Source organism: Neofelis nebulosa, chromosome 9, assembly GCF_028018385.1.
Source record: "Neofelis nebulosa isolate mNeoNeb1 chromosome 9, mNeoNeb1.pri, whole genome shotgun sequence".
NCBI lineage: Eukaryota > Metazoa > Chordata > Mammalia > Carnivora > Felidae > Neofelis > Neofelis nebulosa.
The window spans coordinates 34,992,785-35,010,966 of NC_080790.1; the positions used below are offsets into that span (position 1 = coordinate 34,992,785).

The 18,182-nt window shown below is 36.9% G+C and overlaps 1 protein-coding gene across 9 annotated transcripts in view; it reads left to right on the plus strand.

Moving 5' to 3' along the window:
- EML4 (EMAP like 4) overlaps window positions 1–18,182 on the plus strand; it is a 162,372-nt gene that overhangs the window by 97,449 nt on the left and 46,741 nt on the right. For all 9 annotated transcript variants that reach the window (XM_058683166.1, XM_058683168.1, XM_058683169.1 and 6 more), the window contains 5 exons: window positions 11,130–11,253; window positions 13,206–13,355; window positions 14,321–14,390; window positions 15,502–15,612; window positions 16,335–16,430. In XM_058683166.1, the coding sequence (XP_058539149.1) occupies window positions 11,130–11,253; window positions 13,206–13,355; window positions 14,321–14,390; window positions 15,502–15,612; window positions 16,335–16,430 (551 nt within the window). The remainder of the gene's footprint in view (window positions 1–11,129; window positions 11,254–13,205; window positions 13,356–14,320; window positions 14,391–15,501; window positions 15,613–16,334; window positions 16,431–18,182) is intronic.

Here is an 18,182-nt window from a genome sequence, read left to right on the forward strand (position 1 = left end):
GATGGAATCTAGATGGTTTAAGAGGTAAGATAGGTAGGGAATAGGAGGTAAGGAACAATGGGAATCTATGAAGGCTAGCTTGAGCAACTAGGTAAGGGGTATCTACTAAAATGAACATTTGAGGAGGAGGAGGAGAAGAAGGAGAGGTGTGGAAAAGAATAAAAGTTTTGGAATTCAGTTTCTATAAGACAATTTACTTGTAGAGATGCGTAGCTAGCAATGTAGTATCAATGTTAAAACGTGTATTTGGAAGTCCAGAGACTGGTTTCACCATTTACTTAGCTATGTGACCTTGAGCACATTTTTTTGCCTTCTTAAGTCTTTGTTTTCTTGTTGTTGAGACCATAATAAACCTTCAAAGAGTTAATACAAACATTAAAGGTAAAGTGTAGTATCTGGCACATAGTACCAGGTAAATTTCAGTTATATATATCTATATATCTATATATCTATATCTATATATCTATATATAGATATATCTGACAGTTTAAATCTTGCACTCAAATAAATATGTGTAGTAAGATGAAAAGATAACCATTAAATAGATGATCTTCATTTGATATAAGTTGTAGATATATTTTTAAAGTTTGCATTCATTTTGCATGGCATATTTTACAGCACATTTTCTTGTACTTTAGGTATTAATCCAAAATACCTATCATTTTTGGACAATCTTTTAAAAATGTGATTTATTAATTTCTTTAGCTATGTTTTGACAATGACAAGTGTGACTTGCTCCAAGCCATCTGATTTGATTTGGGAAGAAGACTATTTACATTTGGTACATTAGGTGAGTGGTAGCAGAGAAAAGCTTGACCTGAAAGACCTGTGTCCTTCAGCCATAGTAGAGTACGAGAAGAGCTATTAAACTGCATATTTTGATCAGCACTCAGGCAGAAGGAAGAGAACTGTAGTTGAAAGGAGTAGGAGATGGAATGGAACGGGATGTACCCAGGACAGTCTGAGGCTAGGTGTGGGAGGTAGGATAGGTTATACCACCAAAAAGAGGCTCTTACTCAGTTCATTCACTCAAATCCCTGAAATGTAAGTCAGTTTTCTCAGTAGTTCTGTTGGATTCTGCTCCACAGACTTAGCACATCAAGTTAGACTGTGACTAAGTTTTCCTATAGGGCTATTCGTTGTTAGATGTAGCAGATAGGTTCTAATACAGTGCCATTCATTCGATAAGTTATTGATGAGAAAGTCTTTTGAGCTAACTTAGGGGGCTATAAACACCTTTTATAAATTATTTAGAGATTCTCAGTGACTAGCCTAGTGCCTGGAGCTCCATAAATATTGTTAAATAAATGAGTGACTGGGGCAGAAGTGATGAATATTTTTTTCTACCACTATTTTCTAGGGAAACTCCAATTACTTGGATGGAAATTATTTTGGGGGACTGGAGTCCAAATCTGTTTGAAGTGAATTAAGTCTTCATAAGGCCAAGATACCACATAACTTAATGCTGTTTAGAATTAGCACATAAGTTAAGTCTGATCATGTTGAGAACTTGAATGACTCAGATCTACTTACTGGGGAGATATCTGCTTAATTGAGGAAAAGGGAACTTATCAGTTACCAGATCACACTCTTACTTCCTTTCATAGTGCTGCCTCACTGCTCTAAGCTTAGATTCATTCTTGCTTAACTACCAAATTGATGCAGTAGGGTCCTGATTACAGGTGTGTTTAGATGGGAGAACAGTTATTATAATATCTTAGAGAATTGAAAAGTTATTTCTTGCTAGTTATCTGTCTAAAAATGACTGCAGATGAAAACTACTTTAAAAGTCATTTTGAAATATGTATCTAAAACCCTTCAATAATTTGGTGTAGCAAAAAGTTATTCAGATAATCTGAAAATAATAAACTCATTTCAAAATTGGGAAAAGGAAGGAAAATGGAGTAATCTTGTCATTTTAACAGCTATTATAGTTCTGATACATTTCTTTATTCTTTATCAGATACACATTTTAAACATTCACTCATTTAACAAATATTTATTGAGTGCTTATTTTGACAGACCCTATCCTTAGGCACTTGGGGATACAGCAGTTACAGTTTCTGTGCTCTGTGGCACTTACATTCTACATGATAAGAAAAAAATAATGTGTCAGGAGGTAATACATACTGAGATATGTAATGAGCAGATAAGTAGCAAAAGCTTCATTAGGCACCTCACTTAGAAAGGGAAGTGTTATAGCAGAAAAAGTGCAAGAATATTAAAAATGAGTCCTGGTTAGGGGTGAAATGACCTGCACCATAAAAAAGGTTAAAGAATTGGGGTGCCTGGGTGGCTCAGTTGGTTGAGCACCCAACTTCAGCTCAGGTCATGATCTCATGGTTCACAGGTTTGAGCCTCATGTCAAGCTCTATACTGACAGCGCAGAGCCTGGGGCCTGCCTGGGATTCTGTGTCCCCCTCTTTCTTCTTCCCTCCCCCACTCACACTCTTGTCTCTTTCTCTAAAACATAAACATTAAAAAAAATTTTTTTTGAGTTAAAGAATCCATATACTAAATGACTGAAATTATGAATGTGAGTTAGGAATTTGCCAAAGGAAATTATAGAAAGAAGCGAAACATTATTCATCTGATAATAAAGTTTTCCTATGTCTTGGACCTCAGTTTCCTCACATATAGTAAGGCTTAGACTAGATGTTGCTAACAGTCTTTAATAACTTTTTAAAGCTCTTTCTTGCAACAAATAGAAAATGGAGGACAGCTCCCCGCCCCCAACCTTAACTAACTTGCTTTCACTCTACCCTTTAAAGAGTTTCAGTGTAGGTGCTTTTGTTCATGCCATGTGTTGTTTTCTGACTTGTTGGCTCTGGTCATGGTCTGTCCTAAAACCTTATCACACCTGTGTAAACTGAGCATTCTGTCTGAAAGAACAGCTAAAATTTATCTATACGAATATATAGGATAGCAGTGTTCGGCTGACACTGTCTTATGTTATGTTACCTACTGAGAGGGAGGGAGTGTATTGTCACCTGCTGAGAGGGTGTGCCGTTTGAAACAAACCCAATAAGCCAAAAGCCCTTAGTTGAGCCACAGATAGAATTTACCCTTGTTAAGGTGGTATCCAAAACTTTGCAATTCCAGAATTTGGGAAGAGTGCTAGCTTCAAGTCTGTTCCAGTGTAAATAGGCACAAAGGGCAGGAAACCAAACACTGCATTTCCAAAAAATATACTCCTGAAATTTATTTATTTATTATTTTTTTAAATAAACATTTTATTTTTTTTTTTAATTTTTTTAACGTTTATTTATTTTTGAGACAGAGAGAGACAGAGCATGAACAGGGGAGGGTCAGAGAGAGGGAGACACAGAATCTGAAACAGGCTCCAGGCTCTGAGCTGTCAGCACAGAGCCCGACGCAGGGCTCGAACTCACGGACTGTGAGATCATGACCTGAGCCGAAGTCGGATGCTTAACCGACTGAGCCACCCAGGCGCCCCATATACTCCTGAAATTTAGATACTGGCTTATTTTAAGTAGGCGACATAAACATTACTTGGAACCCTAGGTCTGAGATTTGTCCGGGTATTCTCGATATTTTAAAAGGAAACCAGACAGGAGAACCTTTTCTTTGTTAAAGATTCCTTGAGTCCTGTGAAGCAGGGATCTTATTTCTTGATGTTGTTGTTAACAGTCTTCTAGATTAAAATGTTTAAAGACTGTCCAGTTATTATTTTTAATATAAACAATCCCAACTTTTTTTTTTCTTACATTTATTTATTTTTTGATAGAGACCGAGCACAAGTGGGGAAGGGACAGAGAGAGGAGACACAGAATCTGAATCAAGCTCCAGGCTCCGAGCTGTCATCACAGAGCCTGACACGGGGCTTGAACACACCGCGAGATCATGACCAGAGCCGAAGTCGGACACTTAACCAACTGAGCCACCCAGGCCCCTAAACAATCCCAACTTTTAAGAACTGGGTGGCTCAGTCGGTTAAGCGACCGACTTCGGCTCAGGTCATGATCTCACACTCTGTGAGTTCGAGCCCTGCGTCGGGCTCTGTGCTGACAGCTCAGAGCCTGGAGCCTGCTTCAGATTCTGTGTCTCCCTCTCTCTCTGCCCCTCCCCGCTCATGCTGTGTCTCTCTTTCTCTCTCAAAAATAAACAAACATTAAAAAAAATAATTATAAAAAAGAATATTTGTTCTTGACATCCTCTTTCCTTATTTTCAGCTGAGAAAAACATCCCAACCTGCCACTTTTGGAAATGGAGAATAAGACTTTTCGTAACAGAACATAATAGTCTTGTGCATATTTATTTTATTCTGGTTAAAGACTTTTCATCCATATTGTATTTTCACAACCCCCCAGGCATAAGCTTTTTAAAGAGTCGAAACTAGGGACGCCTGGGTGGTGTCAGTCAGTTAAGTGTCCGACTTCAGCTCAGGTCAATCTCATGCATGGTTCCTAGGTTTAAGCACAGTGTCAGGCTCTGTGGTGACAGCTCAGAGCCTGGAGCCTGCTTTGGATTCTGTGTCTCGCTCTCTGTCTGTTCCTCCCCCCCTCCCCCACTGTCTCTCTCTCAAAGATAAATAATGTTTAAATAAATAAATAAATAAATAAAGTCTAAACTAGAAAATGCAGTTAACCAGAAAAGTCTCCATTCTTCAAGCATGTCGGTGAACTGCTTAAAGCTCTATATGTGTTTCTTACTCTCTCACTTGTTACTGTTTTCCTGAAGCACTTTGAAAAGAATTCTGAAACTTGTGATTAGGCTTAGCAAGCAAGAGATATAATTTATCAGTGACACATACTGAAATTGCAGGAAGAATCGTAGCAAATCACATGCCATGTTCCTGAACTGTACTTCTAATTGGTTCTCCACAGAACAGTTTTACCAGAAATATTCTGTTGACTATTTCCTTTAATAAAGCTTTTAAAACTTTTTTAAGATGGTGAAATATTTTAATCTTTCTAAAAATACATACAAATACTATAGCAAGCATCCATATACAAAGGACTCAGATTTCTTAAATCTTTATTTTGCTTTGATTCAGGTATTATGTTTGTTTCAATATTTGTTTATTTTGAGAGAGAGAGAGCACACACACTAGCAAGGGAGGGTCACCTGGAGAATCCCAAGCAGGCTCCTTGCTGACAGTGCAGAGCCTGACAGCCAGGAGATCATGACTTGAGCTGAAATCAGGAGTCTGTTACTTAACCAACTGAGCTCCCCAGGTGCCCCAGCTCAGGTTGTTTTTTAAAGAAATAGAACATTAAAGGTAAAGTTGAAACCTCTCCTTAATTCTGTTTAAGTAGAATTTCATATACAGGTTTTTATTGTTTCCTTGGGGCCTCCTGGTTCGCTTCCTGCTATGGTTAATTGAAAAGGAGTTAGAGGGGTAAATATTTTGATATCTGAAGTTTCTCTTTTGAATATCTTATTTTTTCTGAATTTCTTATTTTTAAAAAAATTCTAACTTGGTATATTCAGATAAAATGAAAAAAACCTTAATTTCGTGCTTAAAATAACTTCCTAAGGATATAAATGAGAGATTTGAGGGAGTTTTTTAAAATACAGTCCTGTTTTGCTTAGTTCAGAAAAGCTTTCAGGGTGTCTTGGTGGCTTAGTCCATTAAGTGCCCAACTCTCACGGTTTGTGAGATCGAGCCCCACATCAGTCTCTGCTTTCAGCACAGAGCCGGCTTCAGATCCTCTGCCCCTCCCCCACACGTGCTCGCTGGTGCACTCTCAAAAATAAACATTAAAAAAAAAAAGTTTTCAGCAATACAGCAACGAGTCTTTTAGAAGTTTTATGTGTCCTATATTGTTGAACTAGACTTCTTTCCCATCTTTTGCCAAAGAACGCCTTTTTCAGATAGTAAAAAATGATCCAAAATGCTTAAGCAAACACCCATATCTGATTATCTTGAAGTGATTTTAATGACAGTCACAGTTGCAAACAAAATATCAAAGAGAAATCTGATTAAAGGAGGTTTAGATTCAAGAAACTAACTACAAGGGGGCTTATTACTGTAATTAGTATATGAGTTGATTCACAGTTATAAATAAGACTTGGTTATGTCTCTGTTGTAAGCTCCTAGGAGGCTGGGTTCACTTCTTCTATATTTTCATTGTGCACCCTCACTTCACCTTGCTACCTCCATGTCATTAAAAATTCCAGGGGCGCCTGGGTGGCTCAGTCGGTTGAGCGTCCGACTTCAGCTCGGGTCATGATCTCACAGTCTGAGTTCGAGCCCCGCGTCAGGCTCTGTGCTGACAGCTCAGAGCCCGGAGCCTGTTTCAGATTCTGTGTCTCCCTCTCTCTCTGACCCTCCCCCATTCATGCTCTGTCTCTCTCTGTCTCAAAAATAAATAAACGTTAAAAATTAAAAAAAAAAAAAAAAAAAGAATTCCATAAAATTTACTAGCCAGTAAGTCTGAACAAAGAAAATTAAGGTAACATTTTACTACTTGGTCACATTTTTCAAATCTGAGTTCTTGTCCTAGCAAGTAAAACATAACACATAATACAGTAATACAGAATACTTGGCAAGCACCCCAACTAAGAATTTTTAAATCTGCGAAATAGGAGGGTTACATTATATCCTTCTAAATCCACACCCCCCTTTTTTATTCAGGAATCTAATTTTTATCTATTTTGACAGCTAAACCTTTGAAAAAGTTTAGACTTTATTGTACAAATCAAGTTCCCTGTTCAAAGTCCAAAGAGTTTTAAAGATCACACTGTTTCATTGGAATTTTAAAATATTAAGTTATTACTATAGTGTAACTGAATAATTAACTAGGACTTGATATCTCTAGAGAATAAATTCTTTTTAAGGAAAGATTTTAGCCTACCCAAAATGCTCTTTGTCACTTTCTACTATAAAAGTATAGTTAGTATTTCTAGCCTCTTGTTTACCCACCTGTTCTGGAGCTTTATGGTTTTGGAGAATGCAACTGTTCTACAGAAAAAGCTCAAACTAAGTAAAGATTTTCCAATTTTCTGTTTGCCAGAATTAGATAGCATCACACTCTCCTACATTATAGTTAAATATGAATTTCACATTCCAGATTTGGGTTAGTAGGGGTGGCTTTTTGGTTCTAAAGATTGTAAAATACAAATAAAAGTGAGGGGTGCCTGGGTGGCTCAATCAGTTGAGCATCTGACTTTTGATTTCAGCTCAGGTCATGATCTCACGGTTCATGAGTTCGAGCCCCATGTTGGGCTCTGCACTGACAGCTCAGAGCCTGCTTGGGACTCTCTTCCTCCCTCTCTCTATGCCCCTCCTCAGCTCATGCTCTGTCTCTCTCTCTCTCTAAATAAGTAAACTATTAAAAAAATAATAAAATACAAATAAAAGTGGATTTCTAAAATGGAAACTTTGGGGAGAAAGATGTGTTAAACTGTAAGCATTCTAGATGTTCAGAGGCTTTCTGTAGGCAGTACTCATTATACAAATAAGTACAGTCATTGTCCAAAGCCCGAAGCTCTGCTGTTGCCTTTGAAAGCCTTTGTGTTGTTCTTTTTTTTTTTTTTTTTTTTTAATCTCTAAGTCCAAAAAGAGAGCAAGCTGTAGGAAAAAAAGCACTAGGGGAACTGATCGAGGAGCAGAGTATGCCACTACTAACTTCCTTGTTCACTTTTGCCTTTTACTATTAGTCTATGAAAGGTTAATAAATTTTAATAAGTATGTTTTAAATAAATGAGTAACTTTGGGGCACCTGGCTAGCTCATTTGGTAGAGCATGCAACTCTTTTAATCTTGAGGTCTTGAGTTCAAGCCCCATGTTGGTGGTAGGGTTTACTTAAATATATAAGTAACTTTAATAACCAGTTATTTGTATCTGTATGAATCATTTCAGCAATACTGCTTTTTCAGAACACCTTAGATAACTATCCAAAAAGTTTGGATTAAGGTCATTTTGCAATTTGGAGCACTTTGCAAGATAGGACAGCTGCAGGATAGGCTAGCCTAGGGGAGATGCTAAAGTAGAAGATTAAATTAACAAGACTTAAGCAGACAGAAGGGGAAGTGCCAGCAGTGAGAAGGACAAAGAAAGGAAGTGTTAACATCCAGTGTTTCAAATTTCTGCCTAGCATTCACTCTTCCCAAAGATAGTAGAGCAGAAACATCCTCCTCTTCTTTTGTACTCTCTGATTTCCTACTCTTGGGATCCAGAGCTCAAGCTTCTATTATTTGGATTATAAGTAAGCTGTATTGTCAGGTACTTGGACTTCTGTGGACCAACCTGAGGACCTTACTACTGTCTGAAAAGTACTATCCAATAGAAACATAATGTATAACACGTATGTAATTTAAAATGTTCCAGTAGCAGGGGCATCTGAGTGACTCATTTAAGCATCTGACTCTAGATTTCAGCTCAGGTCATGATCTTGAGGTCGTGAGTTCGAACCCTACATTGGACTCTGCACTGAGTGTGGAGTCTGCTTGAGATTCTCTCACCCTCTCTTCTCTGCCCCTCCCCTGCTCATATTCGTTCATTCTCTCTCTCTCTCTCTCTCTCTCTCTCTCTCTCTCTCTCAAAATAAACATTAAAAAAAAGTACATGATAGAATCAGAATTCTAGCTTATTTGCCTATACATACTATTCTGTGGACAGTCATTTTAAAGCTTATGAAGAGATATTCCAGTGTGTTAAATCATATAAGCAGTTCCTAGACAGTATTCAGAATGGTCTCAAATCCTTCTCAAAGGGAAGGGAATAAATATTTGTTGAGGACCTCATATTATCCTTTACAGTGTGAAGTCTTATTTAATTGATCACAATCACAGGTGGTAAATCATAGTATCATTTTATATAATAAGAAAATGAGGCCAGGGGCACCTGGGTGGTTCAGTTGGTTAAGTGTCTGACTTTGCTCAGGTCATGATCTCACGGTCCGTAAGTTCGAGTCCCGCTTTGGGCTCTGTGCTGACAGCTCAGAGCCTGGAGCCTGCTTCAGATTCTGTGTCTCCTCCTCTCTCTGCCCCTCCCATGCTTATGCTCTGTCTCTCTCTGTCTCTCAATAATAAATAAACGTTAAGAAAAAAAAACTTTAAAAAAAAAAAGGAAAGAAAATGAGGCCAAAGTCACGCAACTAGGAAGTGGTAAAGCTGGAACACAGATCTCAATCAGTCTTTTTCCAGAGCTCGTGTTCTTTCCACTATAATGTATCGTGTCCCTGAGTCTCAGGAATTGTTTGTGGTTCCTAGATGACATACCTGGCCTCCAGCATATGTACTGCCAGTTTCCAGAAAGGGAAAGCACTTTCATCCTGACGTGTATTGCCATTTTTATATTAGAAAAGTTGACAAGCACTAGATAGTTCCTTTGCTTTTACTTAGTTGTTTGTGCTGCTAAAGGAATAATTGATATATAATAACTGACAGAAGAATCAATATGGTATTCTTAGCTTTCTCTCTTCGCAAAAGAGAGCTTTTATTTTCTTTGATACTATTATCCCTAACCCATTCCCTTCCCTGGACATGTGATCTCTTCTAGGTGGTGATAGAAGCATCTACTAATTGTTTTGTTTTTTCATTCAGAAAGCATTTATGATATATACCCCTGATCAAAGATCCTAGGGGAAATTCCAAGGGACAGGATATCTACCTCTAAGAATTTATATTCTTTAAAAAAAAAAAAAACTTTGAGGGAAAATTATATAACAAATTGATACCTATAAGAAAATAAACTATACAAAAAAGGACAAGGAGACACAGATAAATACGATTGCAGAAGAGAAATAGTTGCAGCTGGTAATCATTTAGTTCTCATCAGAGTCCAGCTGTGCTAAAAATCATCAGGAAGCAGAGCCCACTCTTAGATTCAGAAGTAATAAAGACCTACATCATGTGGTGTGAAAACTGGCGTGGGAGGTCTTAGCCTGTTCTTAGATCAATCCATGAGGCCAAGCACAAGTGAGTAATAATAATAAAAATAACTTGAACTTCTCACCCATAACACAGTTGTTTAATCTGACTCTGAAGAAATACTTGCAGACGTTCATCAAGTAATTTATCTTTCCTTCTTCCATGGTTTGCATCATATAAACTATTGAATTATGTACTCTTCTACTTAGTAGCTTAGGTCATTATTAGAGGTCCTAGAGTTGTATCAGCCTCAGGTTGATGACCACATGTGCAGTCTGTTTCTAATGCTGTTTTTTCATAGCAAGCCAAACAAGTTGGTAGGTGCTAGACATTTCCTAGGCTTTTATACTGAATCCCTTACTTTCATCTTCCCATTCAGGTTCTCTTATAGCCATTTCACCATCATTGTCAACATTTATTAAACTTACCTAAATGTAGGTCATTGGAATGCTGGGCCAAGGAGGGGTGTTCATTGTTTTTAAGGAACAAACTCATCTGTTTAGTGAAGTTTTGTTTCCTTTTGTAAAAGATTCGCAACAAATATGATTTGATTCTAGACTTGTCTAACATTTTTAGTTTTAGATTGTTGCAGATCTTATAAACAACTATTTGGTCTATGTAAAGATGTTTTAGAACCTATACTGCTAATTAGAAAACTGTTTCGTAGCACTGTCTTTTAAAAATGTTAGCATATTGTAATTGAATTTAAAAATGTTAGCATATTGTAATTGAATTTAATTGTTTAGGCCCAGCCCTGATTGTAGGCACATTCCTGCAGTGAGGGAAGTTGGTCTTCTTTCCAGCTGTACTCACTGTGAATAGCAGAGCTCTTGTCTTCTCTCTGTATCCTGGCTTAGGAGGCTGTGTGACTCCTCTCATTATGGTATATTCTCAGGCCGTGTTTTTTGTATGTCATTAAACATCAGTAGGTTGATCAGGTAGTGTGGTAGATACGGTTGTCATCTGCCCTGATAATCTTTTTCTTCTTTTCAACTGTCGGAAAAACTTCCATCATAATTTTTTTTTTTTTTTTTGCATTTTTCTACCTCAACCTTCCTGACCTCCTTGTTTAGTTTAATTGTGAAAATAGGTATTCTCACTTAAGGAAACGACTGGTATTTTTTCCCTACAATGTTTTAGACAAAGTCTTTATATAAAAATGATTATGTATAAGAATAAAACTCTGTACTAGCTATTTTTGTCTTGCTCTTACTATACCACCTTAAAAATCCACTTTTCTATGGTTATTCACAAAACTGACTTAATTTTTTTGTCTTATGTTTCAACAGAAGGAGAATATGTTAAAATGTTTATGCGAGGTCGGCCAATTACAATGTTCATTCCTTCTGATGTTGAAAACTATGACGACATCAGAACAGAACTGCCTCCTGAGAAGCTGAAACTGGAGTGGGTGTATCCTCTACTGTGACAGCAAATGTGTTCACTTTGTCTTCAGTTGAAGAAAAATTAGTTTACCTAACCTCTGTCAAAATTGTTGTTGTACGACGGGGGCCCCAGTGACTTACTTGATTGAGCGTTCAACTCTTGATTTCAGCTCAGGTGTTGATCTCATCATTCGTGAGATTAACCCTGCATCAGTCTCTGCGCTGACAGCGCAGCATCTGCTTGGGTTCTCACTCTCTCCCTGCAGCTCCTCCGCTCGTGTTCACAAGCACGCACACCTGCTCTCTCGAATAATTAAACTATTAAAAAAATTCTCTTTATACAAGAAAAGTGTGATGAGTATAGCAACCACTTGAGAAAGTAAAAAAATGTTACCTCTCATCCTCCACATATTACGTGTATTTTGCCAATAGCAATTTAAAACCACCCAAATTATAATAATTTTGGATAGGGCAAACAGTGTTGTATGAACATCATGGTAGGTATTTGCGATGTGGTAGAGAAGACATTGGAATGGAATTAGAAGAATCAGCCCCACCACCCTCAGTGAACCTTACTTACAAGTTAATAACTCCTACTTCACTGAGCTTTTGTAAGAATTAAATAAGAAAACATCAGTTAAGCATTTTGTAACCTGTGAAATAATGTAAATTATTTTATATAAAGACATCAAATTAATAAGGTGATTCTAATACCAGAATTAACCTGTCAGCCAGACTTGGTAAAAAATGACTATATAAAAGAGCTCTCTTAATTTCACTTAGAAATTTTTCTCTCAGAACCTTTGAGAAAGTCCACGAAGCAGAATGGAGTCAGTAGTTTGAACTCAACTTTTTGCCTCCATTCTGTACCCACTTCCCCTGCCCTTTGATTCATTCCCTCCTTTCCACACAAATTAGCTTTGGAAAACTCACCAATCCTGTAATTCTGTACAACTTTTTTTTTTTTTAATGTTTGTTTATTTTTGAGAGAGAGACAGAGTGCAAATGGGAGAGAGGCAGAGAGAGAGGGAGACACAGAATCTGAAGCAGGTTCTAGGCTCTGAGCTGTCTGCACAGAGCCCGATGCGGGACTTGAACCCACGAACCATGAGATCATGACCTGAGCTGAAGTCAGATGCTTAACCAACTGAGCCACCCAGGCGCCATCTGTACAACTTTTTAGTATATGTGCTGCCGGTGAGCCCTCTACAACTTTTTAATAAACACTACCAAGCTGTGCCTGGCTGTCTTACTCATTTTTCTTTTAGTTTATTTTTACTTATTTTGAGAGACAGACAGACAGACAGACATAGCAAGCAGGGCAGAGAGAGAGGGAGACAGAATCCCAAGCAGACTCAGTGCTATCAGCACAGAGTTCGATGCAGGGCTTGAACTCACAAACCGTGAGATCATGATCTGAGCCGAAATCAAGAGTTGGACACTTAACCAACTGAGCCACCCAAGTACTCCTGTCTTACTCATTATTTCAGTCAAGCATAAATGTCATTTTCTCCACCCTTCTTTTGATCCCTCTCTGCACTTTCTCTCCATTTAAATTAGGTGTTCCTTGTTTAGTTTAATTGTGAAAATAGGTATTCTCACTTAAGGAAACGACCACTATTTTTTCCCTTGTCTTTCCACAATTTCTAATGATATATTTAGTGTTTGTTTTTGTCATCATTGCCAGAGCTAAGCTCCAGGGACACAGGTGTCCATTCATTTTGTTCAGAAGTGTATATTCTGCTCTGTGCCTGCCACGTGTTAGGAACTCAGTATGTATTTGCGGAATGAGGGATCTAAGTTTTGTGCACACTAAAAACTCAGGGTTGCACCCTGGCTAGTGGCAGGACTTGAGTTTCTTAGTTCTGATGATGCATTCCGGTTTTCTTTATACTTTCCTGATTCCCTTAGGGATCCATGAAAAACTTTAGTTTACACCTTAAAAATAATATTTATTAAAAACCTTGACTCCTGTTTAAGATATGGTTACCGAGGAAAGGACTGCCGTGCTAATGTTTACCTTCTTCCTACCGGAGAAATAGTGTATTTCATAGCATCAGTAGTAGTACTGTTTAATTATGAGGAGAGAACTCAGCGACACTACCTGGGTCACACAGACTGTGTGAAATGGTTGGTATCATTTAATACTTGTGTTTTTCTTTGTCATTTTTGCATTTCTTTATAATTTGGGTTTTTCAAAAATGATTTTTTCTGGAGAGCTCAGATCTTAAGGATATTATGGGTATTGTGTAGATATATTTTAAAAAGCACTTTAATATGGGGAAGCGGTAGTGGAATCTTTTCTTAAGACAATTTTAATTGATACTACTCTTCTGGAAAGGAATGAGCAGTACATAACAAGAGCAAAAAATTTACATTCTTAATAAGCTTACCCTTTGGTTGCAAGATATAGAAAGGAGTCTAAATATGGACAGGAAGACATCTTTAAAAAAAAAAAAAAAAACTTTGCTAGTCACTCGTATGTTGATCATGAGGAATGTGGGCATGTATGCTACACAGTTTTCAGCCTTAAAACCTTAAAATGCCCCAAATCTGACCTAAGGGTTCAGCATTAAGAGCTAATTAAAAGGTTGGAGGTACTATGTGAAGATGTTCATTGTGTTCCTTTGTAGAAAAGTAGACATGGTAGAAGAGCTGTTAATAAGATGCATACGGATGATGTCACAAAAGGGGAATATGCTGATGTTGACACACAGTTTGCACAGTGCACGACTGCACCTTCCCCGTAATAAAACCGTCTGAGTATGCGTGCCTATGTGCAGGACTAGAAAGGAGCTGGAACAGATGAAGACATTTTAACTTACCCTGTAATTGTGAATATGTGTTTTCTTCAAATTTAGGGCTCCATTAATTTGTTTAATTTAACAAAGAAAGAAAAAGTGCAGCCGAAAACTTAGGAAAAAAACATCTTCTAGATGATTGATGTTTATTTGATTTGCTAAATAAATTCTCACAATGAGAATTTATTAATGATTAAAAATGTTTGAAAATTGATAAATGTTGATACTAAGGCATACTTTCGGCTACTTGAAATGTTTCCCATATTTAAAACTGTTGTTAATACTGCTTTTTAGCCTTGCTATACATCCTGACAAAATTAGGATCGCAACTGGACAGATTGCTGGAGTGGATAAAGATGGAAGGGTGAGTGGCATAGGGTTCTGCATGCTGTATCAGTGACATTGTCATTAGAATGGAGTTGATAGGAATTTTAACCGCAGCTCATTTATTTCATTTTTTTAAAATTTGGCAGCTAAGGGATTTCTAGTATAAGCAGGGAAAAAATAGTAGAATGTAAGAAGATTCCAAAAAACAGAATCATACTACTTCAATATTTTTCTCTAAAAATAAGTGTTCTCCCTAAGGAAACTATTTACTTGTAAAATTGGGAGGACTTGTAAGCTTGTTGATTTTTTTTTTTTTTTTAACATAGCATAACTTATCAGTGTTTGCCAGAAGGTACTGCATTTTCACTATGTTGATGGATCTCTTGACTTTATATTTGACTAGAACTGATAACACTTTAAAAATGTCAGTTCCTATTCAGTATTATTAAATTGGCTTATATAACAAATCCCTTATTTGTAAGGATCAGCAATGAATATTATTGATAATTGATTAACATGTGTATGACTGTACCCATGACATTCTCTGGCTTCAGTTTATTTAAAGAAAAGGAGTCAGAATGGTTATAATGGATGACTTCTAAGGCCCCTTCCAGTTCCAAATTCTATTTAAGAACTGTTTGGTTAGCAATGTATTGGACACTTATTAGAAAAAAAGTATCATTTTCCTAGAAATGAAGGTAATGTTAAAAGCAGAGTATCCAGAGCAAATTTGCCATGGTTAGACTCCTAACTCCATCTTTTAATAGCTGTATAACTTTGGGCAAGTTATTCAAATCTAAGTTTCCTCATCTGTTAAATGATAATTATAACAGTGCATAGTTTATGGGATTAAATGAATCAATATATGCGATGTACTTAGAATAGTGTATGACATAGTAAATACTAAATCATTTGCTGCTACTGTTATCACTGTTGTTATTTTCTTGTTTTCATGGTATGAGAAGAAAATATCTGCTCAAGATTCTTTGGGGTCATGTCTAAATGTAGTAGCTATTTTATATTAGATGTTTATCCAGACCCACTGCTTTTGAAAGATGGAATGCAGTTCTGTGTGATAGTAGTATTTACTTGCATCCACCTGAATACCAGTTAGTCTTGCTATTGTATTTTTCCCCTTGTTTTTGCAGCCTCTGCAACCCCATGTCAGAGTGTGGGATTCAGTTAGTTTATCCACTCTGCAAATTATTGGACTTGGGACCTTTGAGCGTGGAGTAGGATGCCTGGATTTTTCAAAAGCAGTAAGTAACAATTTTTAAGGAAGTAAGCAAGCTGCAGGAAAGAAGTCAAGCTCAATTTTGTGTCTGTGTCTGTGTTCATACAAAGTGATAACTCTGAATTGTTAGCTGTTGCTTAGCAGTGGCCAGCATTTTAACCTAGGTACTAAAGTACTCTGGTTTAAATGGGATACAGGTTGTTATACTTAATTATACTTTTGTTCTGTTCTGAACTAGGATTCCAGTGTAATAGCAGGAAATTGTTAGAGGAATATATGTATAGCATGGTCCAGTTGAAATAAGCAGTAAGCTATGCTTTTGCTTCAGCTTGAATCATGGAAATCTTATTTTATTTAGAAAATTTACAGACATGAAAGCTGGCCAGTTCTCCTAGAAAAGAAGTTATTTACATTTTATTTATCTTGTTTATCTGTGTTAATGTAAGTCAGGTATATCATGGAAAGCTAAATTGCTATTTGAATAATACAAGTAACTATATAGTAAGTGGAAGTTAACCTTGGAAACAAGATTAAAAACAGGAAGTATTTTTAAAAAGAATCATTATATTTCTGAAGAAAATACAGTCAGTAAATAGTATAATCATTTTATTTCAAGTTTATATCCTTTTCAAGTTTAAAGGGTTTGGGATTATATTAATGTTGCCAGTTTTAATAATACGGTATTTCTTCTTAGAAAGTCACCCTTATCTGAAAAGTTTTAAATGCCTTGAATTGACTTTTCTTTAGGATTCAGGTGTTCATTTATGTGTTATTGATGACTCCAATGAGCATATGCTTACTGTTTGGGATTGGCAGAAAAAATCAAAGGGAGCAGAAATAAAGGTAAATCAAAATAAATTTTAATTGAGTATTATTTTTTAGAATACATTATTTTTTTTCAGATCCTTGGATGTATACTGCATATCCTTAAGTTGCAAGAGCATACCAGTTGGCCATATTCATTAGATTTATTGATTTGTCGTCATTTTGTGGTATTAGGAATACCATTCTTAAAGTATTCTTTTTTTTTTTTTTAACAACACCTATTTATACTTTCTGTGATAGTTATCTATAGATTCTGAGATCAGTTCTTAAAGTATTCTTTTTTCTTTAATGTTTGTTTGTTTATTTATTTATTTAGAGAGAGGGAGTGCTCAAGCAGGGGAGGAGCAGAGAGAGAGGGTGAGAGAGAATCCCAAGTAGGCTCCATGCTGTCAGTGCAGAGCCCGACGTGGGGCTCGATCCCACAAACGGTGAAATCATGACCTGAGCTAAAATCAATAGTTGGATGCTCAACCAACTGAGCCACCCAGGCACCCCAGTATTCTTTATTTTGAGAGAAAGAAAGAAAGACCAGGGGAGGGGCAGAGAGAGAGGGAGAGAGAGAATCCAAAGCAGGCTCTGCCATGACAGCGCAGAGCCCAACGCATGGCTTGAACTCACGAACCTTGAGATCAGGAACCTGAGCCAAAACCAGGAGTCGATGCTTAGCTAACTGAGCCACCCAGGCACCCCAAAGTATTCTTAAGATAAAATAGTCAAGCAACTTCAACCAAATTTCAGTGATACTTCAGACATATTGTGCTACTGAAATGCCAAAGTAGATGGATATCTAATCTCAAAATTAACTCTGATTACGCTATCTGGTTTCTCTTTAACAAAATTTGTCATTTATTCAATCTTTAAAGCATTAAAAATCTAAAGGAAAAATTCATCCTTTGGAATATAACTAACATTAAGGATAAGTTTTTTGGTTTTAATACATGTATGGGATTACTACATAAACTGCTATAGTATTTATAATTGCTATAGAATAGGGTTGATCCCTTTGTGTGGATCTGGCTCTAACTTGTAAGAGAAGAATATAAGGTTAATGCTGCAAATATGGGTCAAAATGGCCTCCTTCTGACAGGCTTTCAGAGGGATTCAGAGTGACAGGATGACTAAAAAAAGCCTATGACATATTTGCTGTACTCTTAAATAACATCACATTCCTTTTTAGTTGAGCACACTCTCTCTCAGCAGTTTTGTTTGGTATAAGCTAAAGCTTTCAGCTTGTTGGCCAAAAAGAGATTCTTTTAAATAGTGTGAGTTAATCTTTTGAAAAAAATAGAGTAGATTTGATTTTTAATTGAAAAGAATATAACATGCCCAGAAACCTCAAACCTTGAAAAACATAAATGAAGATATAGATTGTCTTTCAGCCATCATTTAGAGTAATTTAACATTGAAACATAAGGATGTTATACCGAAGTAAAATGTGTGCGTTTGATCCTTTGTAGTAAAGGCTATCAGATGATGTCTTGTGGTTTTCCTCCTACTGGCCACTCTGTGTTCTCCTTTCCAAGACCTTAAATGTTGGTATTCTTCAGAGTTATATCCTGTGTCCTCCACTGGTATCATGTATTCTCTCATGGCCTTAGTTACTGTCTACTGTGTCCCGGATCAGTTAACTCTAGCCCAGATCTCTCTCATTTATTTGAGTGTCCTGTCCTGCAAGTCAAAATCAACATGTCCCAATGTGCACCAGTCATCCCCCTTAGGCCCCAAACAGTTTTCGCCTCTCCGTGATTAACACCACATTCCAGCTACTTG